At 40.2% G+C, this 27,617-nt stretch overlaps 1 protein-coding gene across 4 annotated transcripts; it reads left to right on the forward strand.

The window, feature by feature from the left end:
- Window positions 1-452: 452 nt before the first annotated feature.
- On the forward strand, window positions 453-26,355 carry LOC114662968 (zinc finger and SCAN domain-containing protein 12-like). 4 transcript variants are annotated; one of them, XR_007936342.1, is made up of 3 exons: window positions 453-1,137; window positions 16,903-20,505; window positions 20,707-26,355. XR_007936342.1 is itself a non-coding variant. In XM_028816716.2 (2 exons), exons 1-2 carry the CDS (start codon window positions 501-503, stop codon window positions 17,976-17,978), a joined length of 1,713 nt encoding a protein of 570 aa, XP_028672549.1. In that variant the 5' UTR covers window positions 453-500; the 3' UTR covers window positions 17,979-26,355. The 4 variants fall into 4 exon arrangements, 1 of the variants encoding a protein (XP_028672549.1); XR_007936343.1 differs by having other exon boundaries at window positions 16,903-20,315; XR_007936344.1 differs by having other exon boundaries at window positions 16,903-19,901.
- The last annotated feature ends 1,262 nt before the right edge of the window (window positions 26,356-27,617 follow it).

Consider the following 27,617-nt stretch of genomic DNA (forward strand, 5'->3'; position numbering starts at 1 on the left):
GGTGGAAAGAGCTGCCCCCCGTTAGCCGTACCACCAGCTTAATCCCTTTTTCAGCGAATTTGCTCCTCGCGGATGGATACAGGCGCCAAGGTGAGGTTTGCCCTCAGAGTCGGCCGCGGATCGGACGCACCAGCTATAACGAACTTGTCGGTCGGTCAGCATCCATAATTTCTGCGGGAGGGGAGCGAAGCCAGCATTACGCCATATCACGATCGCTCGAAGAGCACTGTTAGCGTACTTTTTAACTGCTTTAGAATTTAACGAAGCTTCTGATTTTAGTCATCCATTGAGCGCTTTGTGTGTCCGGCGCAACTTGCGACACACTGACTTGTACACAGTAGCACAAAGTGCTACAGCAACCCTTCTCACTTCCAAGCGGAGCAGCTATCTCTGGAGTCCCGCTAGGTGGCAGTAACACACTATTTAATGCGTTCAGTCTGCCATTACCCCACAAGAAGGAAAATACAAAGAGGAGCTCCTCGTCGGAGAATTTAGCTGACATGGATGGTCAATATTCTTGTCGTGCTGTGAGGGAGCAGCTCACTCCCAGCATCAGACGGACAGCTAAGGCCACCTCTCGAATTGTACTTTTCAAACTCGCAGTGCTGAAGCGAGCAAAGCCTCCTGGCGATGAGCAAGAAAGTGAAGATTTGAGAAATGGAGACGCGTTTGATTGCTACGTGTCCCTCATAATCGAAGAGGCGGTGATGGCGGCGGCCTCGGAGATCTTGTTGTCCGAATTTGACGACTTTGTAAACAAAATATTTGCAGATTGCAATTCGACGTTATCCCGATACGAAAAGGAAATCGCCAGCTTGAGACAACAATTGGAAGCCTACCGCGGTGAAATCGGGCCGATGGGGGAATACCAAAACTGCAACGACGAGACCCTCGCTCGCTCTCCCGTGAGCAGCGGCAGCGATCCTCTGTTTAATCAGAGGGAAGAAGTCGACGAAACTGGAGAGGAGGACTGGCTGCCAGGGAACTATAAACAGGAGCAAGTAATGGACGACTCCTCCGAAATGAACGCCAGTTTGAGGTTAATCCATCATCCATACAGATCGGCTTCCGCGAATTCATTTCCTGGGCCCGGAGAAACAAAAATGGGCGCCAGGAGGCGGAGGATTAGAGATCGGGGTGAGTTTAAAGTTCACTTAAAGCTAGCGCGTGTGACCTTGAATCGTAATTAACGCAGATCGGGGAAGGTAAATTGATAGCATCGAGAGGTAAAAAGGTTTCCTGCACGCGACTTTGACGTGTTTCCTCAAAAGCTTCTTTATTTACGACTCGTCTAATCGTGATTGACAGGTTTGGAGGGGGGAGGCAGTTTTCATATTGATCATAAAGGGGGCTGATAGGCACACTTAAACCTCGCAAGAGAATAAAGCTGATTAAGAGGTTATTTTAAAGAAAAAAAAATCTGAACCGTGACCCGGTAGTGCAAGTGCACGCCGTTTATAACACGGGGTGGGGGAGGGGATACGGTGGCGCAGCGATCCGCTTTATCGCCCCCCCACCACGTTACATCCCGGAGCAGGTTGGTCCGTTGTCTTAGTGTTCGCATTCGGAATTCGGTTTCAATTTCTTAATGTCTCTCGATTTCCCTGGTAGGTGAGTGTTATTGTTTTGAAGTTCGGTTTTTACTGCTCAATGCCACACTGATTTCTGCGCTGGGTGAGTGTTTGGCCAAAAATGTAGTGGCGACCCATTTTGGCTTGTTCACAGTCGTGCATTCAGCGCCGGGGAACTGACATCGAGCCCAATGCACGAACTGGAAAGATTCTTGGCCACCATAAAGGTCGCAGACAAAGTGACACTCGAGGTATTATTTGGGAAATAATCTGCAGCAGACACCGTGCGAAGTTCTTGTATGACAGGCTGAATTGTTCGTTTTCCCTCCGCCTCGAACCTGCTACTTGGCCATTTTTTAGGCATATGGAAAGGGTGAAACGGAAAACTCCCCGTCCGAAGTAGTCATTGATTCAAACTGTTCACGTTTTATTTCAGAACAACGTTTTGTTTTGTTCCCATCGTATGTCCATCCCACAATTATTATTATTTTATTGAAATCCCCCATAATTCCGAGATTTGACCCAATGTCTGTAGCATCTGACAAAAGGAAGAAACCGTCCCTAGATACTATGGTAATGTTTTAAAGCTAGTATTTACAGCAGGGGTCTCTCTCCAACTCTGGTCCTGAAGCGCTACTATACACTCATAAAAATAGAGGTGCCAGAGTGGTATTTCGGAGTAATGCCATAGAGGAAACAGTTTTGGTTCCCAAAAAATCCATGTACATGAAGGTTTCAAAAAGATCCTTTATTTATTTAGATCCAAACCGCGAGTAACCATGAATAGATGGTAACAGATCTGTGAAATACCAATAAAGCCATGAATGTAAGTGAACCCCGTACAGTAACACAGGCTGAGTAACTCCAGGTTTTCTTAATCTGTTACTATGCTGCTAGATAGCCTACCATATAAGATAGATAGATAGATACTTTATTAATCCCAAGGGGAAATTCACATACTCCAGCAGCAGCAGCATACTGATACAAAAAACAACATTAAATTAAATATATGTTAAAGATTTCAGTTTTTTGTTCTCTCTCTACATTAGGAAGTTTCTCAAAGCCCAAAGAATCAACTTCATACACAAGCGAATGAAACGGTGATTTGTCAAGCAATAGTTCTACGAGGAACCACACAACCCAACAGAGAAGCATAAAATGCCATTAAAGAACCAGCACTTGGCCTCATTTCCACCACTCCATCCTCACTCCACATGCTCAAACCACCTCATCACAACCTCCTCACCATGTCTTTCTCTTAACTCCACACTCCAATATGTCTCCTTCTCTCACTCCATGGCACGCCACATGTCCACTTCGCCCCTCTCATTTCTGTTCTTTCCGGCTTTGCTTAAAAAAAAAAATTCATATGCAAAGAATCCTTCCCAGAGTAGAGTGGTGCTTGGTTGAACACTGGTTCTACTAGGAACCACACAATCTAGTAAAGCAGCGGTTCTAACAAAAAAAGGAGGCACGAATGTTGCCATATGGGGCATAATTTCTCTATTCGTAGGGAAATTTTAAACTCGTAGCGGTGTATTGGCAGCAAAAAAATATAGGAATAAATTTTATTAGGGTTTCAAAAAAACGTTAGGGGGGGCGCGATTAAAACTGTTATGAAAACTCTGGTCGCAAATACTTAAAAGTTGAGAAACGTTGCAATAAAGAATGATAAAATTCCATGAAAGAACCATTCAGTTTTTAAGAGCGTGGCTGCAGGTTTTCATTCTAACCCTTTTCTTAATTAGTGACCAGTTTTTGCTTCTCAGGTCCACAAAACATTTTTTTTTTTGTCGGTTTTCCTAGATACAGGAAAATGAACAGTTTTTGGAAATGTCTGTTGTGGCAGAATGAGCGCACGAACACACCATGGAAGTAAATAACAGGTTTAATTAACTGCAAGAATTAGCTTCTAATTAAAAAAAAATAAATAAAATCGGGAGTCTTCAGGATGGTAGTGAGACCAGCTATGTTACAGTATATGGGTTGGAGACGGTGTTCTGACCAGAAAGCAGGTGGCGGAGTTAAAGATGTTGAGATTTGCATTGGGTGTGACGAGGATGGATAGGATTTGAAATTGATCACATTAGTGGGTCAGCTCAAGTTGAACGGTTGGGAGACAAAGTCAGAGAGGCGAGATTGCGTTGGTGTGGACATGTGCAGAGGAGAGATGCTGGGTATATTGGGAGAAGGATGCTAAGGATAGAGCTGCCAGAGGAAGGCCTAAGAGGAGGTTTATGGATGTGGTGAGAGAGGACATGCAGGTGATGGGTGTAACGGAACAAGATGTAGAGGACAGGAAGATATGGAAGAAGATGATCTGCTGTGGCAACCCCTAACGGGAGCAGCCGAAAGAAGAAGTGGACCCCCCTAGATTGTCTCATATACTCAGATATGGGGATGGATATTTGAGGAGACAATGATTATATTTTTATATTATGTACATTAAAGAACCATCAACAGCAAATCAAATTACAGTAATCCCTCACTTATCGCGGGAGATAGGTTCCAAGGCCGACCGCGATAACTGAATTTCCGCGAAGTAGGGACACCATATTTATTTAATTATTTAACGTGTATTTGGACGTTTTTAAACCCTTCCTGTATTGTTTACAACCCACCCTTTACTCTATTAATAACAGGGACAACTGCTAAGCAATATGAAATCAGTAGATACGTTTACACTTACTGTATAGTGAAGTACACGTAGCTATATATGACGTGATGAATATGCTGCGCAGTAAAAATGATGACGATGAAGGTGATAATCCCCTGAATGCAGTAGCAAGAGCACGTTAATGCTGAATGAGTGAGATGAGACTTCATGGTTAATGCAGCACTCCGTCGCTGAGCCAATCAGCAGCACACAGGAACTTAACTGCGTGCTCTGATTGGGTAGCTTCTCAGCCATCCGCCAATAGCATCTCTTGTATGAAATCAACTGGGCAAACCAACTGAGGAAGCAAATACCAGAAGTAAAAAGACCCATTGTCTGCAGAAACCCGCGAAGCAGCGAAAAATCTGCGTTATATATTTAGATATGCTTACATATAAAATCCGTGAAGTCGTGAATCCGCGAAAAGTGAACCGCAAAGTAGCGAGGGATTACTGTAAAGTAATAATACGAGGGGAAGTCAAGCTAAAGTTAGAACATGGGATTTATTAGAAAATGGAACAAACCTTCAGAAAACTGATGGTGTCATTTCTCAATGTTGTCTCCACCTTTCTCAATGCACTTGCCCCACCTGCCTGGAAGTGCCTGGATTCCAGCAGAATAAAAGGTTTTGTCGTGTCCTCTGAACCACTCGTGTGCCGCTTTCTTCACGTCCTTATCTGTCTTAAATCGACGACCATACAGATGTTTTTTTTTTTTTGTTTTTTTTTTTGGGGTCCATAAAAGTGAAAATCACACTGTGCCAAATCTGGCAAATAAGGAGGCTGTGGCAATACCTAAGACTTCAGCATCTCCAGAACAATGCACATAATGCAGAGACAGCAAGAAAGGAAATGGGTGTTTTGGGCATCAGACAGATGAGCTTCTCTTCTGTTTCTGGGATCTCGTATTTACCACAACAGAACGTAAAAAAGAAAAAACTGCCAAGATTGTGAATGTTCGCACATAACTTGTTAACCCTTTTTACAAGATTGTCCCTGACTGGTAGCATGTTAATGGCTCTCACAAGACCTACAGACTGTACTAGAACTTCGGCACACAGTCGTTAATTGTAATATGGCCAGTGATATCCAGTCGTGTAGCATGACGAGGTCTGGTGACACAATCGGCAACTGCAATTAACAAATGTGACATACCCCGTGGTTAGAAGTTGCATAATGTCACCTCGGCCTTAAGGTCCGACAGTCAGTCTGTGGCAGGTTCTGAATCTACAGCACTGGTTAACTGTCCATTGCTTTGACCTCTGGGCCTCCTGTAGACCCAGAAGTTGATTCCCTGATTGTCTGACCTGTTTTGCGTTACTGCATTTTCTTGCGCTTTCATGATTCAGTGGAGGAGAGGGTTTTAAAACAACGTTTATGAGCAAGAAGTAGTATTATTTGTATCAACTAAACATGATGTGTCATCATCTAAATTATATTTCAGAAGAAGAGAACTCAGTGCTGAGTTGGATAGGCTTTGTCCTCTTCCCGCACCACCCACAGCCCACCCTGGATGGAATTAAAAGATGTAAACCATCCAATAAATAAATATTTCGGCAGAGGAAACACAAATGGCGACAAGCTTTAGAACTGAAAATCCGTCTCTTCCTCTTGTTCTTTGGTGAAGAGTCGTTCTCTTCAGTTCAAGAGCTCATCCCCATGTGAATGCTTCTCAGAACTCTGTGCGCAGTGCTCTGATGTTTCCAGAAGTATTTATTTAACAATATTTCAGCAAAACAAAAAAATCTACACACATTTTGCCAATTTTGAGCATATAACTAAATGAATGGCTTGATGTGTGGATTATATGACGTTTGAGATTTTCGCGTGGACTTGTTTTCAAATACTATTTGCTGTTGCTTAGCGTTGGTCTCCATAGATGCCCTTACCTCTGTTCTTCTTGAAAACATGAGGTTAAAAACTACATGGAATGAGCAACACACGCAGAACTTTATTTATGGGTGGAATATTTCACTAAGTGGGTATAAGTAGGTGGTATATGAGATCCTGCATGTTTTCCTCCCAGAGTGTGACATTTTAAAACATGTCTTTCACAGTGAAATAGGATTGCTATTCTCCAGTGATTATTTAGTAAAACACTTTTATAGTTGCAGTACAGAAGTATTGTTTCTGCATTTTAACATCTGGAAAGTTTTCAAGTTGATTATTTCTCATTGCTGTGAGGTAGTTTGACTTTTCCCAGGACTGTGTGTGGTTTTAGGGGTAAGGTTGCATTGGATGGAGAGGCCTACTTAGCCCAGCTTTGTGGCATGACTAAAGAGATCCGTGAATTGCAATTTTATAACAGGAAACAGTATTTTATTTACTAGATTTTTTTTTTGAAACAAAAATAGTTTACATGAAATAAATAAAATGTGTCAAAAGAAAAGTGACTAACCACATATAATGCAAGAGTAAGTACTATACAGGTTTCTTAACCACCTCTGTTTACATGTGCGCAAGTACTCTTCTGTAGTTTTCATTTGACAAAAATCCTCCCATCATTAAACTGTGCTAAAAAAGAATTAAATGTCATCTTTGGCTGCTGTGAGTCTGAAAATGAGCAGGAAGGCAGATAAAATGTTCTGATGTTTAATAAATGCGTTTAGTTCCTCGTGTGCTGTAAAGTACCACTGACGATTCCCAGTATGAACACTGGCCGCTGCATCACCTGATCACACTGTTTAAACATATCAATAGCAAATGGCTGTATTAAAACTAAACTGACACTTTACTAATCTGTTTCTGTTAACGGATTGTATGCAGCACACTCTTTTCTGCTTGGCTTGAGTTCTGCAAATAATATGGTACGTGTACTTCTTGTTTTACACCCAGCACTGCTGGGATAACAATAACATAGGCAGTTTTCCTTCAACAATATAAGTTTTGCATTAGGTTACTCATACCTGAAAATGTAATTGGACTACATAATACACATTATTTTTAATGTTACCTCCAGCACTGCTCACAAGACTGTGCTGCCGAGCTTAACACCGTACAGTACGTTCACATCAATGTAAATTGAGCAATTTCTGAAACATTAACAGGAGAAGGAATAATGCAATCACCCAACCATTTGCATCAGAAAATAATCCTTTCATTTATATAGCGCTTCTCCCTCACTACTCAAAACAAATGAAATTAAAGTTTTTAATTTCTTGCTTTACAGCTGTAACTGAGCATTATGTGCATTATAGGTAGCCACTTGGTGTGGTGTAAGATGTGCCACAAGTGTTATTAAAACCAGATTATTTTTATTTACTTATTTCACTGATACCTTAATCCAAGAGGACTTCACAGCCTTTGACATAATTGGTTACGTTTCTTGTTCTTTTTTCAATTGGAGCTCAAACAGGTGCGGTGACTTATTTAGGGTCATGTGGTGTCATTAGTGGGGTTTGAACCCCAGCTTCATGGGTTGAAGTCCAATGCCTTAACTACTATACCACTCTGCCTGTCTATTTTCTTCTTCTTCTTCTTTTGGCTCCTCCACAGCAGATCATCTTTTTCCATATCTTCCTGTCCTCATCATCTTGCTCTGTCACACCCATCACCTTCTCTCTCAGCACATCCATAAACCCTCTCTTAGGCCTTTCTCTGCCCTTCATATAATACTAGCTGTGTAAGCCCGTGCTGTAAGAAGCCTGGGGTCCTAGAAACTTTTGAAATTGTCAGAGAAATATTGAAGTGTAGAGATGTCGGGCAATTGAAAGGAACTACTCTGGGCATCTCTCTCTTAGGAGGTTTCGTTTTGCCGACGTGCTCGCATCACTTGTGCATTTGTGGCTAATCGACTGTGTTTCTTTGGAGGTTTCGTTTTGCCAACGTGCTCGCCTCGCTTGTGTATTAGCGGCCAAGCGAGTTTCTGTTTCCTCGGAGGTGGAGCCATTACCCCAACTCCACCTTTCACTTCCGGGACAGACAGACGCACACACTTCCACATATAGACATTTATATACAGGACTAGGGGGCTGTAAGCGCTAGCCACTTTACGGCTCTGCCGCTCGTGTATGGGGAAGCGGATGTACAATTTAAACAGATTATTTTCATGGGAATTGTTACATATGCATAATTGATCTAACCATTTTACATTACAGAGAGTAATTAACCATAGTAACAAATAGTAAGATGTAATAAATTGAAAGAAAATTATGTTTCATGTCGCGTATTCGTTGCATTATATGTTTTCGTTCTGTTTGGCTGGTGAAATTAACGTGCAAATACTTTTTAAACTTACACTTTTACTGTAAACTTACAATATTTGGAATTAAGTTTTTGTCAATATTGCATTGAATTTTTATTCCGTGTTTGGACTTACATCGTAACAACACAGCGTGAAACTGCCCGTGAGTGAATATCGTTTCTTTCTCTCTAATAAATAAAATGACTTTTTCTAATGTTTTGTCCTTGTGATATGTTAATTGTCATAGCAAAAGCTATTTTAACGGGAAACTGTAAACGTTTTAAACGAATGGCATATCAAGATCTCCTTTTGTGTCTGTTATCCGTAGAAGATCTTTCTTGTCGCCTGTTAAAATTTTACATGTTAGAGTGGAATACAGCTAATCTTGTCCTATTGCATTCTCCATCACTCAGACATAAATTACACAATAACATTATGATACATCCTTCTTTCAACAACAATTCGGCCAGTGGAAGACCAGATGGTGTTAACAGTTGTAGATATTCTACGGGATATTGTAAATTGATGTTTTCATCTTCCGCAACATCACCACCAACTGTTTCAGCAGAGTCTATTGATACGCATTTAACCAATTTGCCAATTTGATCGTAGAAATCTATAAGAGCTGAGAGCACAGGAACTGTATCTGACAAAAGCGTTCACATGAATGAGAGGTGTGAGGACTGTGGGTGTGGGCCATTAACCTGAAATGGTTGAGAGGAGGACGGGACTTGAAACAATCTCTCTTGGCAATAGTCTCATCTCGCGGGACTAAGATAATATAGACTACAATAAAACCGTAATGCAGTGAGTTTTAGATCTGGTTACACAGTGGTAACCCACTAACTAGATCTACTTAGGTCCCCCCTTTTAAGGTGTTGCTGAGTATTTCCATTGTGCTAACCCTGTATTCACGAAAATCTGAGAGGATCAAACTTTGGGCATATTTTATCCCTAAAAGTGCTTTTTTAGTATTCATCCATTCTGATGACTGAGCACATGCTACACATTTTGGAAAATCCATCACTAATCGCCCTGGGCTCTGCAGTATTCTGACAGCTCGTGTGTGCACTTGGTGTCTCTAAAGAATTTAAAATGTCCAGTTTTTAGTGTAGATCCAGTCAGATAAAACATTTATTGAACTTTTATGAATATGATAGGAAGAGTGGGCTATTTAAATTTATTTCTAATCCATAAAAAATTGTTGTACAGCTTTGGGAACAAATTAGTTTTTAAACTCTTTTTCTAATCCCTGAACCAGATTTTGGTAAATGTGTGTATCCCTTTGAATCACTAAAAGAATTTTTTTGAATCCATTGTGAAGATGTGCCACATGTGCTTTTTAAACAGAAATGTCCTTAATTGGACTTGAAGATGTGTGTGAGAGGAGAGTGAGGCCTCTGAACTTTTGCATTGCCCAGGGTTGGTTCCTGTCTTGCACCCCATACTTTCTGGATAGGCTCAGGTTACCTGCAACTCTGAAGTGAATTAAACAGGGTTGTGAAATATGTATTGTTTTTAGTTACCCCATATTGTATATTTGTAAATTTTCTTTTTTTTTTTTTTTTTTTACATGACTTCTAGTGAGAGGGACTGTCAAAGCTGACGACGGACGACTTCAGTTGCTGATCTCGTCAACATATGAGTGTGTCAGTTTATATGACTAGAAATCACCAGAGATGTCAAATTTCCCCAACTGCATTCTGACTTTCCAGCACAGTTTCACACTTCCAAAGTATCGCACACTATCCCCTTTTTTTCTGACTGCCACCAACGTACTGCCTGACGGTGCTGGTGCTGTATGAAGGGTTTACAGGTAGGCGCAATCTTTGCCCTCAGTTGTGTTTTTTTATTTTCTTCATTTTGTCATATATAAAAACAAAATGAGTGATCAGATAGGCTAGTTTCTTTTTAGTTTACAAAGTCCCAAACACTGTGTTCCGTATTCCTCATTACTGCAGTATTTATGTATTTTACTTCAGGATGGGTGCTCATTGGTTTTTGGATCTCATGCACGTAGAGCCCGCATAAAAAAAAAAAAAGAAGAGCCCTACGACTAAAAACAACATCAAACCTGTTTTATTTTATCGGGGTGAGTTGAGGACAAGTTAGAGGCCGTTTATACTTCACGCTCAGAACACATACGCATCATGGCTGCCACATGTTCCCAGCATTCTTTTCACGCGTCCTCTGAGCACGTCCTTGGAAAGTTGTAGTACCAGCAAAAAGTTGGGGGGCACAGTGTGATAAAAGTTGGAATGTGACGTCAGAGTCTCTGTGTACTATCTACAGAAAGCCGCTTTGAGGATCCTCCAGGATCGATGTGCGTGTGTCGATGTTTAATGAATGGTTCGATGTGGTGAAGCAAAATGCCAACATACAAATGTATTCGTGGTGCTTTTATAGTCAAGCGTTGCATAGTCCCCATCGTAATGACACAATGCATTGTAAAGGTTTTGCATACCATCTTTTATTGTTTTTGTTGTGTGTTTTTTTTTTTTGTTTTGCACCTTCACAACAGTATCAGAATTAACAGCAGCGTATTTGAGCCACAGAGAAAAAAAATTAAGGACACGGTGAAAACGTCTATTTTGTGATTTAAAGTTGAAATTTTGGCTTTAATCTCGGAATGTCCACTTTAACCTCGTAGTTTACGTTATCATTAAAGCAGACCGTCATAAACGTCATCTTAAAACCGACCCAGTTGTTAATCGCTACGTGCTTCTGGAGCGTCCTCCTGACCTGACAGCAGCAATCGCCACACAGAACACATTACATTTATGATATTCCAGCTCTATGTACATTTCGAATCCTTAGATTTGTACTTGATATCACTTTCATAATGAAATGCATTAAACTAAGTAAACTGATAATAATTACACATGTTGGGGTGGAGCGGTAGCGCTGCTGTGTCGCTGAGAGTTGCGTCCCTTGTGTTCCCTGCCTGGAGTTTGCATATTTTCCTAGTGGGTTTCCACAGTGTTCTCCATTTTCCTTCCAAAGACATGAAGGTTTGGGGATTTGGTGTTGCTAGTTTGTGTGTGTGGTTGTGTTCACCTTGCAATGAGCTATTGCCACGTCCAGTGATTGTTTCTGCCTCGTGCCCAATGCTAGCTGGAATGGGCACATCCCTGGATAGATGGATTTAATCCGTTAAACATCCATCCTTTTTTAGTGATATTGTGGCAAGGTCAAGGTGTCCTTGGAATTTGACTGTTTCAGGCAATTCACAACACAGTGAAGCTGGATCTCTTCTCACCGTGATGCTATCTCACACTGCCACCTGGTGGAATCATCCAGATTTACGCAAAGTACAATGGTTGCGTAGCAGTAGGATCCATCGCTGGAGCAACCTGGCCTTTCTGCGAAAAGTCAGGAGTAACTATTCAACCAGAAAAGAAAGTGAAATACTGTTGTGGGTAAATGGTACTGTGTATTAATCACCAATCTTTAATTGTCTTTTCACGTGACCTTTGAATTTTGGAAGTGCAGGGTCAGCCATTGTAGGAGTTAGGAGTAGGATCCCTTTACAGATAACGCATTCCTTCGCTCTCGGGTGTTGTGTACATGTACAGTGCATCCGGAAAGTATTCCCAGCGCATCAGTTTTTCCACATTTTGTTATGTTACAGCCTTATTCCAAAATGGATTAAATTCATTTTTTTCCTCAGAATTCTGCACACAACACCCCATAATGACAACGTGAAAAAAGTTTACTTGAGGTTTTTGCAAATTTATTAAAAATAAAAAAACTGAGAAATCCCATGTCCATAAGTATTCACAGTCTTTCCTCAATACTTTGTCGATGCACCTTTGGCAGCAATTACAGCCTCAAGTCTTTTTGAATATGATGCCACAAGCTTGGCACACCTATCCTTGGCCAGTTTCGCCCATTCCTCTTTGCAGCACCTCTCAAGCTCCATCAGGTTGGATGGGAAGCGTCGGTGCACAGCCATTGTAAGATCTCTCCAGAGATGTTCAATCGGATTCAAGTCTGGGCTCTGGCTGGGACACTCAAGGACATTCACAGAGTTGTCCTGAAGCCACTCCTTTGATGTCTTGGCTATGTGCTTAGGGTCGTTGTCCTGCTAAAAGATGAACTGTCGCCCCAGTCTGAGGTCAAGAGCGCTCTGGAGCAGGTTTTCATCCAGGATGTCTCTGTACGTTGCTTCACTCATCTTTCCCTTTATCCTGACTAGTCTCCCAGTCCCTGCCGCTGAAAAACATCCCCACAGCATGATGCTGCCACCACCATGCTTCACTGTAGGGATGGTATTGGCCTGGTGATGAGCGGTGCCTGGTTTCCTCCAAACGTGACGCCTGGCATTCACACCAAAGAGTTCAATCTTTGTCTCATCAAACCAGAGAATTTTCTTTCTCATGGTCTGAGAGTCCTTCAGGTGCCTTTTGGCAAACTCCAGGCGGGCTGCCATGTGCCTTTAACTAAGGAGTGGCATCCGTCTGGCCACTCTACCATACAGGCCTGATTGGTGGACTGCTGCAGAGATGATGTTCCTTCTGGAAGGTTCTCCTCTCTCCAATGAGGCAAATAACTGTAATGATATATCTAATGTGTTGGCATCAGCATAGAGCTGTAAAAAAAAAAATAAATCAAAAAGTTTGAGGAGATGCAAAAATAAGAGGTGTGGGCGGTTGTGCTCTTTTTGACTAAAATGGGACAAAAACAGTTCAGGCACATACAACTCGATTGATTAATGCTGCCAGTTTTGGTCGAAGTATAATTCTGAGAAGGACCGAGAATAATAGGAAATGTCATCACTTATGCGAGAGAACTGTAATACAGCACAACACTTTTTTCCAGCTGAAAACGTTTTTTTTTTTTTTTTTTAATAAATGCAACTGTAAAATGGGGTAAAACATAAAAGTTGGATGATTTGTAACATTTAAAGCATCAGTAGGTTTATACACTTGAAAGTTTAGTTTCCCAAAAAATGCTACTTTTCATTTTAGCTTTATCTGTGAATGTGAACAGTCACTTGGAAATACTATAGGCCATGTTGGGCTTTTTCAACTGTAGAATAAAATTAAATTTAAAGAAAAATGACTGTTTGGACTATTTGACTACAATTCTGTGATGAAGAGCTAATTAAAAAATCGGGAGTGGTCTCCCCTGGACTTTCTCGTATACTCGGATGTGAAAATGGATATTTGTGGAGTAAACCAACAATGATTATATTTTTATATTTTGTACTTTAAAGAACCATCAACAACAAATAAAATTAATAATAAGAGGAATGTTCAAAAAGTTTCTGCACTTTTTTTTTTTTTTTTTAACTATTTATTAAGAGTTTCAAAAACAAATTACTTTTCTACATAGTCACCTTCCTTTGCGATGCGTCTCAGCGTCATACCCATTTTTTAATACCCGATTACTACTCCTCCCACCTTAACCATTTCCAACGAAAGTGCGGAAACTTTTTTGAATGTCCCTCGTATATTGAACAATTATTATAAAAGTAAAGTATATCAAATATGTGTTCAGGTAAAGTACCACTTCCGGGTTGATGGATTTGACCCAAAAGTTATTACAGATCTACAATTTTGGTGTAACAACCACATATACCAAATTTCATCCATCTATCTCGCTGTGGTTTTCAGTTATCGTGTTTACTTACACATACAGACACACAGAGACAGACATAATTCCAACAAACAGTGTTTTCGCACTCGGGAAGTATAAAACATCAAGATTGATCCAAATCTGAGGTTGAATTTTTTCATGATTACTCTACCTTCTCTATACCTTGTATACGAGAAAGTAAAAATGAGTGGTTGCTGGAATATGTAAATGCTGTGAACAATAAATGTCTTGTTTTTATGCAGTGCATTTCCTGTCCTTCCAAGTATGTCTGCGTAAATTTTTTGTGTCCAGGTAGTCCCATAGATTAAAGACACTGAAGGTGGGTTTAATTGGACACCCTAAATTTGTCCAGTGTCTTTTGTGCCAAGTGTTGCCCTCACAGCAGTTTCTCATAGCACTTGGTTAGAAAATGGATGGATGGCTGAAATTGATGCATCCACATCAGGGTGCTTTTGTTTCTTTTACAAGTCCATCAATAAATATCTCTAAACCACACACACAAGCTTGTATTAAAGTGATGAATCCACATTTATTTAATCCAAAAATGCTACCTCATAATCATTAACTTCTCATTTCCCAGCTTAATACCACTCAGGATCATTGTAAACCCTATTTCCAGAATATTCTTTAGCACATTTTCATACGAAACATGTAGCTATTAGTGTGTTATATGAACATATAATTACATGAGTGAATAAATAAATACCAAGAACAATAAATCAGTATATCCTTACCTAAAATAAATGAACATGTAACAGATAAAGCAGAGTCCTTAGTTATGGGAGAAATGGATACATTCATTTTTTTAAGCCTCCACTGATTATAACGATGAGTCCAATGCTGTGGACAAATGGCAAGGGAGGATGGAAAAATAAAAATTCCAGCAGACGAGATACACTGGAGAAAATAAATCTGTGGGAGTTCCAATTCCAAAGGACAGCTTGGCCCCCCAGTGGGAATTCCACCAAGCATAAATGGGCAAAGTAGTGTTCAAGTAGTGCCATGTTGGTCTTTATACTTCGTGTTCACCTTCCTTCCAACATCCCAGGTGACAGCAGGGTAATTTGATCTGCCACTGCAGAACACTTGAAAAAGAACAGTAGAGTTTAATAATTACAAATCTGTGATATATGATATTGCAATACAATCTGTAATCTACGTATTAGGAGGAGGCGGTGGTTGGGAGCATGCGCCGATTACAGCGTGTTGCCGCACCCACCGCACAACCATGTGGAAGAGTTTGAGGTTCTTTACAATGGCTGAAGTGACAATCTGATAGAAGTGCTGCGAAAAAATCAAATTAAAGAAAAAAATGAAATTTTTGTTTATGTATTTGTTTTTATTGGTAAGGCATTCCAGATTTTTTTGTGGATTACAGCAAAAGGCCGCCTCACCATTTTATTTATTTATTTATTGCTTTTGCCTTTGTAATAAATAAGCAAGAATGTGTTTGAGGATCTAAGATGAGTAGTAATATGAGGGAACAAGCACTCCAAAATATCAGAAAGAGCAGGATTAATCAAATCTCTTTTTAAAACTCACTTCATAACCCCTCCATAGATTTTTATACTAACAAACTATACATTTGGCATATATCGTTTAAGACTTCTACTTTGTCCAGGGCAAAAAGTCTTTTTTTTTTTTTTTTTTTTTCTCCCCAACAATGCTCACAGATTTTTATTTTTCTTAGTTTTTATTGACTATATCACAATTCCAGTGGGTCACAAGTTTAAATACACGATTATTAGAAATAAGCCAATATTTCCTACCGATTATTCCTGTTACAAAAACATATCTCATGATGGTTCAGCAAAGAGAACTTTGCGGGTAGAAAAATGTCTATGGTTTGGGTTCACTTCAGAATTTGTGCAGATAACATTAGAATTTGCTGTTTGCAAAAATATTTCACAAGGAGGGAATACTAGCAAAAACTACAAAACAACAAATCTGATTACTCACCACAAGGCATATTAAGGAACATGACGAGTTTCTGAAAAGCAAATCTGCTCCAGTCAACAACTCTCAGGTTTTGATTTCTCATATTTTGCAAATGTTATTTATTACACTTTCACAAATGTACTTATACGGTGTCAACAGAACCACCAAACCATTGGTGTCAGACTCTAACACCAGTGTGATCTGCTCAGAATTTCGTTCTATCTGTCTATCTTGCCTACTACACTAAAGTTGCCTGTCTATCTTGCCTACTATACTAAAGTTGATTATCTGTCTCTCTCTCTCTCTCTTTTTCTCTCTCCTGCCTACTACACTAAAGTTAATATCTCTCTCTCTCCTGCCTACTACACTAAAGTTAATATCTCTCCCTCTCTCTCCGGCCTACTACACTAAAATTAATCTCTCTCTTGCCTACTACACTAACGTTAGTATCTATCTCTCTCTCCTGCCTACTACACTAACGTTAGTATCTATCTCTCTCTCCTGCCTACTACACTAACGTTAGTATCTATCTCTCTCTCCTGCCTACTACACTAACGTTAATATCTATCTCTCTCTCTCTATCTATCCATCCATCTATCCCATCTATCTATGTTGTTGTAATACCCACATAAAGTCTATTTAGAGTCACTAGTTAACCTAGCCGGCACATATTTGGGATGTGGGGGTTTTGCAACAAAAGTATCCATAAACAGTCCCACACTAATGAATTCAAGCAGATGCTGCTGAGGTCGAAGGACTGATAACTATTTCTGTATTGTGATTTGTTTTTCTTTTTTAAGATACAACGTCTCCAATAGTTTGAGGTCTGTTCCACAAGGACATGTGTCTTAGGTTGGTGATTTGTTAATATCAGTCTTGTTGGCCTGTTTTGGAGTTGAATAGGTCAGCATTCATTCACGATTAACTTGATTTTGTTGTTTTGTATTAACACAGGGCCACCTGAAGCCTCCTTCCATGCTGCAGAGGGAATGTCTCATTTTGACCGCAAAAATTCAAATGAACAGAGAGAAGCGGGCGTAGCTTTTTTAAAAAATGAGGATGGAGTGTCTCTGCAGACTTCGGGTCAGTTCAAGAAGGAAGAAGACTTTGATGGCGGTTCAGATGATGGTGCAGAGCAGGGGTACATTAGCAGTAAAGAGGAAGAGGAGTTAATTGACATTGATGGTAAAGTTTCTGAAACCAAGTTTTCTACCATTAAAAGACAACCCCACAGCAGCGATGATATGGTATACAATATGGGGGCCATGCATTGCAGTCCATCTTCCCCCCTGCAGGAGGGTGTACTTGAAAATGAGCTTGCTGAAGATGAGAAGGCCAGGAATATTGCAGAGAAAATAATTGCGGAAGCAGAGCAGCAATACCCTCAGAAAATTCTCAAAGGAAAGAAAACAAACCAATGTAATGTATGTGGAAAAGCTTTCAACCAGATTGCACACCTTAAAAGGCACCAGAGATTCCATACAGGAGACAAACCATTCCAGTGTCCCGAATGTAGAAAGACTTTCAGCCTTGCTGAAAACCTGAAGCGACATCAGAGAATTCACACGGGAGAAAAACCTTACGAATGCATTGAGTGCGGCAAAACATTTGGTCGAACTGAAACTCTTAAGCAGCACTGGAGGATTCACACGGGAGAAAAACCATACCAGTGTGCGGAGTGCAGAAAGAGTTTCAGCCAGGCTACGCAACTAAAGCAACACATGAGAAATCACACAGGAGAGAAGCGCTTCCCGTGTGATGAATGTGGGAAGGTTTTCAACCAGGCTGGCCATCTGAGGCAGCACCAGAGAATTCACGTAACTGAGAAGCTGTACCGATGCACTGAATGTGGAAAGTTTTTCAACCAGGCCGCTCAGCTGAAGCAACACGAGAAAGTGCACGCAGGGGAGAAACTCTACCGATGTACTGAATGCGGAAAAGTTTTCAGGCAGGCTGCAGACCTTAAGCAGCACCAAAGAAGTCACAGCCGGCAAAGGAGATTCACTCCCATCATTGCAGTAAGCCAATAAAAAGACCCAAAAGGGGACGTCAGCCCTTGAAGAGAACAGACTGATGTTCTGAATCTAGAAAAAACTTGTAGGCGGATTAAAATCCTTACCTGACACCATAGAATTTCAAAAGGTAGTAATGAGTAGACCACCGTACAGTTACAATCGCCGGTCTGTACAATGCAGGTTTCGTTTACGTGAGTAGGATACCTTGATCACATCTGCTGTAGATAGACGACTTTCTTGCCTCCTTTTTTTCCCCCCAACTCTTACAATAGAACAACTCAAGACACTCATCACAAATTTAAATAATACTGTTTATTTTAGATTTTTTTCTTTATTTCCGACTTGATGAAAGAGATGCTTCAGTTTAAGTCACAAGTTTTTGTCTGCATTTCTAGAAACAAAAAAAAAAAATGTTAAGGAAGCACGAGGACCTGATGACCTGTTAACTGGAAGAAACGTTCAGTTGTAACCAAAAGGCAACCAAGCAATTGCAGGCAGGCCAGGCTATTCACACATTATTATTTTTTTTGTTTTGCTATGAAAATAAAAAGCATTGGATAAACTGTAAATGTATGCAAAAGGTGGCGTTGAAATACGAGAGGCGTTAAACTACAGCCAAATTGTCTGAAAAGAAAGCTTTCTGTTTAGTTTGAGAGAAAGGAAGGATAACTGGGGGGAAACTGCCAGTTGGGTGGAAATCAAAAGACAGAAAAGCCAAGACTGTTCATATAACAAGAAATAGAAATTGGCACTTTTTGTTTACTTTTATATAACCGATAAGGATATAAATGACATACTTCATTTTTTGTGTTAGCACAGACTAGTTAAATGGTAACCATTTAATAACGGCAGGAGCCCTTGGAGAGTCGGAGACTAAATAGGTTTGGGGAAACAGCTTTATAAATGTTAACCCCCTATTGGGGGACAAAAAGTGATTTCAGAAACTGGGTTTAAGCATTTCGCCTCTGTCCACATCTAAGGATATCCTTTCAATGTGTGAACATGGCAGAAAGCTTCTCTGTTACTTTACGTTCTTACACCTTGTTGCATCTGCGCACTGTTTAACGAATGCGGTCATTGCTCACATAATACTTCTGCAAATGCTGCATCTTTCATGAATATGTAAGTTTGGTTTAAACGTGTTGCAATTCAGTTAAAACAAAGCAAATGTTTCAGATCGGAACGAGTTTGTGACTAATTTTTTAGAAAGTAATTCGGTGCATCGCACAACTTCTAGTCGTCCGGAGATGTCAAACTTGACTACTGTCGTTCCTGACCTTGTTGTCCAAGTTTGTCCGTTTACATGACTAGAAATTGCGGAATGTCAAATTACATGACTTTGTAATGATTTTCCAGCATAGTTTCACATTTCTGAAGTACTCCATGCTTACCCCTTTTTTTTTTTTTTTTTTATATATATACACTGCCCATAACAAACTGCCTGATAGAGCCATTGCCCATGCAAAGGGTTACTGGTCTGGCAAGTTCTGCTGCCATCTCTGCCCCCTTGACCCCCCCCCCCCCCCCCCCCCATTATGTCATGGCATGTAAAACACAAAACCTCAGACAGTCAAGACTCTGTTTTGATTGTAATGTTCCTTATTCCTGATAACTGCATTGTACTTGAAGGTGAGCGTTCATTGGTTGTCGGCTCTCGTGCACACTTCAGGGTGAGCATTCATTGGTTGTCAGCTCTCGTGCACATTTGAAGGTTAACGCTCATTGGTTGTTGGCTCTCATGCAGACTGTGAACATTCATTGATTGTCAGTTCTCATGCACACTTAAGGGTGAGTGTTCATTGGTTGTCAGCTCTCAAAGGGTGATTGTTCATTGGTTGTCAGCTCTCATGCACACTTGACGGTGAGCACTCATCTGTTGTCGGCTCTCAAGCACAGTTAATGGTGACCGTTCATTGGTTGTCGGCTCTCGTGCAGACTGTGAGCGTTCATTGATCGTCGGTTCTCATGCACACTTAATGGTGAGCGTTCATTGGTTGTCAGCTCTCAAATGGTGAGTGTTCATTGGTTGTCAGCTCTCAAATGGTGAGTGTTCATTGGTTGTCATCTCACATGCACACTTGATGGTGAGCGCTTATCTGTTGTCGGCTGTCATGCACACTTAATGGTGAGCATTTATTGGTTGTCGGTTCTCGTGCAGACTGTGAACGTTCATTGATTGTCAGTTCTCATGCACACTTAAGGGTGAGTGTTCATTGGTTGTCAACTCTCAAAGGGTGATTGTTCATTGGTTGTCAGCTCTCATGCACACTTGACGGTGAGCACTCATCTGTTGTCGGCTCTCAAGCACACTTAATGGTGAGCGTTCATTGGTTGTCGGCTCTCGTGCAGACTGTGAGCGTTCATTGATCGTCGGTTCTCATGCACACTTGATGGTGAGCGTTCATTGGTTGTCAGCTCTCAAATGGTGAGTGTTCATTAGTGTCATCTCACATGCACACTTGATGGTGAGCGCTTATCTGTTGTCGGCTCTCATGCACACTTAATGGTGAGCGTTCATTGGTTGTCGGCTCTCGTGCAGACTGTGAGCATTCATTGATCGTCAGTTCTCATGCACACTTAAGGGTGAGCATTCATTGGTTGTCAGCTCTCAAAGGGTGAGTGTTTATTGGTTGTCAGCTCTCCTGCACCCTTGATGGTGAGCGTTCATTAGTTGTCGGCTCTTTTGCACAGTTAATGGTGAGCGTTCATTGGTTGTCGGCTCTTTTGCACACTTAATGGTGAGTGTTCATTGGTTGTCAGCACTCGTGCACACAGAACCCTCCTCGATGACTTAAGGCAAAATCAAACCTGTTTTTATTTTGTTAGGGTGAGTTGCATACTAGCTGGCTTTGAGGTGCTGGGTATGTCGCTTTACATGTTCGGTGGCTACAGGAGTGTGCTGCAACTGCTCCCGACTTGCAAAGATTTTATAGATGAAATCTAAGACTGAAAATTACTGGACAAGTTACATAAAGTGACATGGCCTTGAATAGATGCTAGAAGAATTAATATTCTATTTAAAATATGGGTTGCTTGTCAAAAATGCAATCTCAAGGATCCAACATGTATCGAGTGATGTTTCGCTAGGTGCATCCCCACTGAACATTTTGCTGAGAAAAAGGGGAGCAATGAATGGCAAGCGTACAGTCAGCATTCTTTAGAAACCGCTAAATGCCTGCCAGTGGCCACAAAGGCACACATCGAAAAGCACATTATGTCCAGGTGATTTTTGTGTTTAAAAAATGTATAGTGCATTGTATGGTTCTACTGTCATTTTGACAATTCATAATCCATTCATGTTATAAGAGACTCGAGTTTTGTTTTTCTTCATCCTCAAAAGTGCGTAACCTATAGTGTTAGGGGGAGCTAAAAACTATCCTGACAGTATTGGGCAGTAGGCACGACATACACACGCAACTAATTGAGAGCTTCAATTAATTAAACAGACGTCCTCGGAAGTGGGAGGGAAAAACCTGGCAGAGTAAGGAACGATTGGCAGAGTCAAGGAATGGGTGTCGTGTTCGAAACCAGTATGTCGGATCTGTGATGCAACAGCACTTGCCACCATGCCGGATTTTATAGCTAGTACTTTTATTTGTCCCAATAGGGGAGTTTAGCTTTGTTGAGAATCTCAAGATTAATATTACAACGTCAACAACCGCCCTCAAACGCACTCAAGAATCGCAAAGAAGAAAACTTTTGATTTGGCTATAAATAGGAAAGCAGTCACAGTGAGGCATTATAAAAGCATTTATGCAACAGGTATGCGGATGCTCAAGTAGCATTTCTCGACACACTTCTGCTGAATAATTTGTTAATATGGTGTCCTAATTGTATGTCCTGTATTGTTTAAGCGGGTTGCTATGTTGCTGCAGCCTGCTTTATGAGACAACGTTACAATTCCTGCTGTCGGTTGCGTTTGTGTATGGATTGGTGGCGTCACCACTTTTAAGGCTACGTCCACACTAAAACACAGACCGTAGTTTCCATTTTCACCTTTTGTCGGCACTACCCCAGCGTTGTCAAACCCCAAAAACAGAGTTTTGAAACCGCTCTCCAGAGCTGTGTTCTTCTGAAAACGCAGCTTCGTTGTTATTCACCACAGACTCTAACCGCACTCTGATTGGATTGTGTGTGTTACATTTCTTTCTCTGGTTGGTCTCCCTTCACCGAAGAGCACCCAATCCCAACATAGTGGACCTGGAAGAGCTGCTGTCCATGGCGCTTGTTGTGTTGCTTACCAGTATGCATCTAAGTTGTGTTTTATACAGTTTGAATGTGCATTCATGCGCAAAAGGCAAATAATTTACCAGTTTTGCCATAAATCCTGTGACTGGTGGCATTACTATCTCTTCAAGGGTTATTCCACCGATGTGCCCAGTGTAGGAAAACATCAACGTCATGTGCATTTTCTTTCATTTGTGTGTGTGTGTGTACGGAGATAACTTTCGTAAACGATGTTGAAATGCTACCATCGAGGGAGATTGTGTTGGTTTAGCAGTGTGGACTTTTGCTGTGTTTTACCTGAATTTACCTCGGAATTCAGATGTCAGAACTGGGAATGACGTCACGACTAAGTTGACAGCGTTCCAGTAAAAAATTTGGGACACCAATATGGATGTGTCCAGGAAAACCTTATACTCCAATTGGAATAAATAGCAGTTGATAATGTAGAAGCGTAAAATATGCCAAAGACTCTCAGCTTGAAAGAAGGCCCTAGGAGTCGAAGGATATAGGCAAACAGAGTAATTAGTTTATTGCAATAAACATTCACACAGACTCAACCCGATTAAGTCAAACTGAGCCGAGCCCCAAACAAGCCAAAAGTTAGTTTATTTAATCATTTCTTATCATCCTGACCTCGTTCAAGTCAGCTCATTTGCTGCTTATTTTATTTTTGGCCCTTTCACGTTTTTTATGGAGACCACCAATATGCTCTGAGCTTTGAGATTCACCTCCGCCTCTTGCTTCGTTTATTTTCTGGCCAGCTTTCAATTTGAGGGTGCCCCCCTTGCTCCGATCTCGGGCTGTCCGTATCTATCCTTCTGTTCTTTGACTTGATAAGATATTGGTAGTTTCAGCCAAGTTTTAATTAAAAAAGAAATACGGCGTGTGCCTTTATTTAACTATTTGATTGGCATACCTAATTTGTGTCACTGCTTACACTGTTTAATATTTATAAGTTTTCATATCTATTTATAATAACTTTTTATTTTCCATAATAACAATGCATTTTTTTGTCGCAACATGTCCACAGATAGAGGTTGGACAGTTAACTGTTGTGTACACAAATAAACTGAAGTGTTAATAAACAGTATAATTACTACAGCTTTCACGAATGTTAACTGCATGCGTCGCCATTTTGGATTGCTCTCATGATCTCAAGTCAGACAAACTCAGACTTGACAGACAAGCCACCCAAACTAAGAGTGTTGTTCCATTTGAAAATTCAAGGCTAGGAACTCACATTTCTGACTTCTCACTTAAAATGGAATGCAGAGAAGTTTTGACTGTTGCTGCCAATCGCTGAGTAATACTGTAATACACAAGCAAATGCAAAGTTGATTTTTTTTTAATCTCTCGACCATTTAAGTGCACCGGTCCCAGCCCTATTTAATTTAACTAGTTGACCCTTGGCAGTGCATGGTGTTCCTAAACTATTCCTGAAATAAAAAGTTCTTTACATCTCTTATCCAAGTTGAATTTTGAAGCTGGTTTGTTTCAGTGATTTTTTTCACTTAATCATCCATTCACCCAAATGTCGAAGCCCCTTGATGGTCAGTATGGCAGAAGGGGGCATCATAAACTACACTCTGAACTGATCTCGTAATGTGAGGTTTCCAATGCTCTTGCACCAGAGTAGACATAGGGATCAACTTAGTTCCTCTGTTGCAGATGGCAATGTGTTTCAACTCTGGCATACAAGGGATGATCAAAGACTTGTAAAATATGTTCCACAGCATATAGGATGTGATGTTACATTTTAAACCGCACCGCACCAAAGACCCAGAATGAACTGTAGATGTTTCATAAAGGTTACAAGTCAATGGGGCTGACATGCTGCCCAAGAGCTCAGAAAAGAGTGAAAAGCTGCCCAAATAATAGCATCCCAATGCAAGTCTATCGTTTTTTTCTTTTGCTGTTGATTTGCAGGATTTTATTTTTAATAATTTAAAACTCTTCATTACGCAGGGTAACATGGGTTAGGGTTGCTTCCACGGAGCACTTAGTCCCACTTTCAAATCTTGGCAATGCACCTTCTTTAAGGTGTTGACATGTTCTCCTTTTCTTCTCAAGGGTTTCTTCTTGAGATCCTGGTTTTCTTCCATATGCTTCTGACATAACAGTGGTCTGGTGTAATGTGGTGAACGAAAGAGAGTTCATCCAGGAGTTTTGCTCCTGTATTCCTATAGGACTTGTCTTTAAATTTTCAGTGGCCTGCTAGAAAAAGTTGGACAACAAAATTTATTTGCAAAATGCAGGGCTTTTATAAAGTAAACTGGGAGTTATTACAGTGGTCTCTCTTATTAGTATTATTTTTTTGTTTGCTCCAGATGGTTCCTCAACCAGCAAATAGTCTTTGCATTTAACTGAATGCCTGGGGTATTTAGTTGGATAATTGTTTTGCTCTTGTTCTGTAGAGTCAGAAAGAAATGCGCATTGTCTTTTTTTTTTTTAATTAATAAATTTCAGCTATACATTGTTGTCCTAGCTTTTAGATTAGAGTTTATTAATAAGTTGATTTTATTTTCCTTTTTGAAATGTTCATATCCTCTTTGTTTCCCCTTATTTTTACAATTATTTCCTTTAGAAGAGTAGACACGGGAGCGAGCGCGTGAGTAAGTAGCACATTGAATTGGACCTGCGCCTGTGTGTGCGCACGCGCATGTGCCAGTCATTCTGGACAACCCGCTATGTAGACGGACCAGTAGGGTGTGGGACGTGCAGAAGACGTTGTGGTGGGAGGAGTTATCTAGACGGCTATCCGATGGCTCTTTTATTTACAGATAGATGCGCGACCTAAAAATACTTGGGTGACGAGCGGGTCGTCATTTTCTTTGAAAAGTTCTGGTTTCATTTTTTTTTTTTAAAGGAGTATTTAGAAGATGGGAAAAGTCCCAGTGAAAGAAAATAAAATAAGCAAAAGTATGGTTTATTTATTTAATTTTTTTTTTTTCTTCAAAAACAAAAACCGGACTCTGGTTGGTATTTCTTAGCTCAATTAACTTTAACTGTGTCTGGAGTCCAGCAAAGTTACAGTTGGAACTTGGATTCAGAATTTTGCTCTGAAAACAACGATCTGCAACCATGGGTCCCTCAGCACAAAATCAGAATCATTGAGTTCAATCATTTTCGTTATTTATTCATCTTAACAATTTTATAAAAAAAAAAAAAAAGCATTGAAATGTTTCACACTTGGAATTTATTGAAGTTTCAAGTTCTACTACGTATGCAATTTCCAATGCAGTTTTCAAAAGAAGATGGCCAGGTGCTTCTAAGCCTTTTCTTTGAGATTGGAAGGTCATCTTGAAAGAAGCTGGTATAAAAACTTACAAGTTTAATGAGTCAAGTCCAGTGGTGTGCAGAACAACAGGATGGACGCTTCCTTGATTTTGATTTGTTTTTTTATTTTGTTTTTCTCTTGTCACTGAGGTAGCGTTATTGTTCTACTCGAGGTCCGTTGACAGAAGTTGTTCCGTCACAGTCAGGCGCTCTCCTTTCTGAACGAGTCTTCGAAGATCTCAAAACTGCACTTGGGCTTCTCTTTTCCATTTTTTTTTTGGGTGTGCAGCTTTCCAATGGGGATGTTGCCAGCCATGTAGTTGTTAAAGCTGCCTTTCCCCCTTCTTTTTAGGTTTTAATCTGTCTTTAATGTTCTTTACAAACTTTAAGATACACTACTTTCTCATTCTTCACGTTCGCAAACTCTCAAGACGTTGCTTTATTGTTTTCATTGTGTCAAGAAGTCTTTGCTGCATAGCTTTAAATGTGTTTTAGTTAACAAGCATTAGTTTATTTTTTACTTTAACAAGCATTAGTTTATTTTATTTCTTATTTTAAGGATGCACTGAACTATAAGAAGATACAGAAATTGACACTTTTTTTGTTTTTAAGTGTTTAATTACAATCAAAATACTCCATGAACCAAACTAGCTGAAAGGCTGCAATGTGGAGCCCCCTAGTGGTTGGGCGATAAGGATGTACGTTCAGAGTGCAGTATTTGTTAAAAAATAACAGAGACTCGACTGCAGTCTGAAAATGCTCTTTTACAAGTTTAAAAAAATTAAATAAAAATGAGCCAGTACATATCTAGGAATACTTGTAGCATGACGATTAATTAGTAGAGTTAAGTGGGAATCTGTGAAAGTATTTTAAGGTTTGCATAAAAAGATGCTTAGTGCTTAATACATATTGTTTTAATATAAAACAGCTTGAAGGTGGCGCATATAGGTGAACACAAGCCAGTAAGGTATAGCATTTATCTATCTTGGTTTTGACATTTGACTAATAATTTGGTAACTTTTTCTTTCAGTGTAATAAGCCTATTTGTACTGCTTATCTTGTACTCCCTAAAGTGTTATGCTGTAATTGTTTATGGTTGTTATATATGACAAAATTGCTAAAGTGTGACACTCTTGATCCTTTGCATGTTTATGATTAACACCCTGTGTATCTTAAAGTAAGAATGAACATTTTATTAAATGAGTATTCACAATTCTACTGTGCCAGTCTTTAATTTGAGTGTGTAGCGAAATATCAATGAAAAAGCCTTCGTGACCAGAACCCCATTGTTGTGTGTCCACTTGTCCTGTCTGCCTGCCTGAAGGCAGCTGTGGGGGGGTCTCTTCCACAAGAGTGGTGGCTCTGAGGCTAGGGATCTGTCTGCACTGCCAATCGGAAGGTTGCCGGTTCGAATCTCGTAAATGCCAAAAGAGACTCTGCTCTGTTGGGCCCTTAAGCAAGGCCCTTAACCTACAATTGCTGAGCGCTTTGAGTAGTGAGAAAAAGCGCTATATAAATGCAAAGAGTTATTAAAAGAAGAATTATAATCCCAAAGCGAGTATGTTAAAGTGATTATTAGTGTTCTCTAAATGTGTCCCTGTGTGTGGTGGGAGTGCCTTTAAGTGGTCGGGTTGATTGGTTCTTTGAAATTATTATTTTTTTTAAATGTGAATTTGTCCTTTGAAAGTCAAGGCAATTAGTTAAATGTTCCTTGTGTGTGTAATTGAATAGATATTACTATTAGATAGATAGATAGATAGATAGATACTTTATTAATTCTATCTATCTATCTATCTATCTATCTATCTATCTATCTATCTATCTATCTATCTATCTAAGGGGAAATTCACAAAGTGATCAATAAATAAAAATAGAAAAATAAAAGTAGAAAAGTACACATACAGTCATACACAGAGCTGCTGAAAAGGCTGCCACTCTTGGCGGTGCTGGAACTATTATTATTTTTATAACTATTAATTATTATTTTTTTAATGGAAATTTATCCCTAAAAAGTCATGGTGACTGGTTATTTTAAGTGGTCCTTGTGTTTGTGGGAGTAGCAGCGCATGGGCCCAGCCTGCCTCCTGCCTTGTGTATGTGCTTGATTGGTTATTCCTGATTGCCCCTGTGTGTGTGTGTGTGTGTGTGTGT

The sequence above is a fragment of the Erpetoichthys calabaricus genome, chromosome 12 (assembly GCF_900747795.2).
Source record: "Erpetoichthys calabaricus chromosome 12, fErpCal1.3, whole genome shotgun sequence".
In the NCBI taxonomy this organism is placed as follows: domain Eukaryota; kingdom Metazoa; phylum Chordata; class Cladistia; order Polypteriformes; family Polypteridae; genus Erpetoichthys; species Erpetoichthys calabaricus.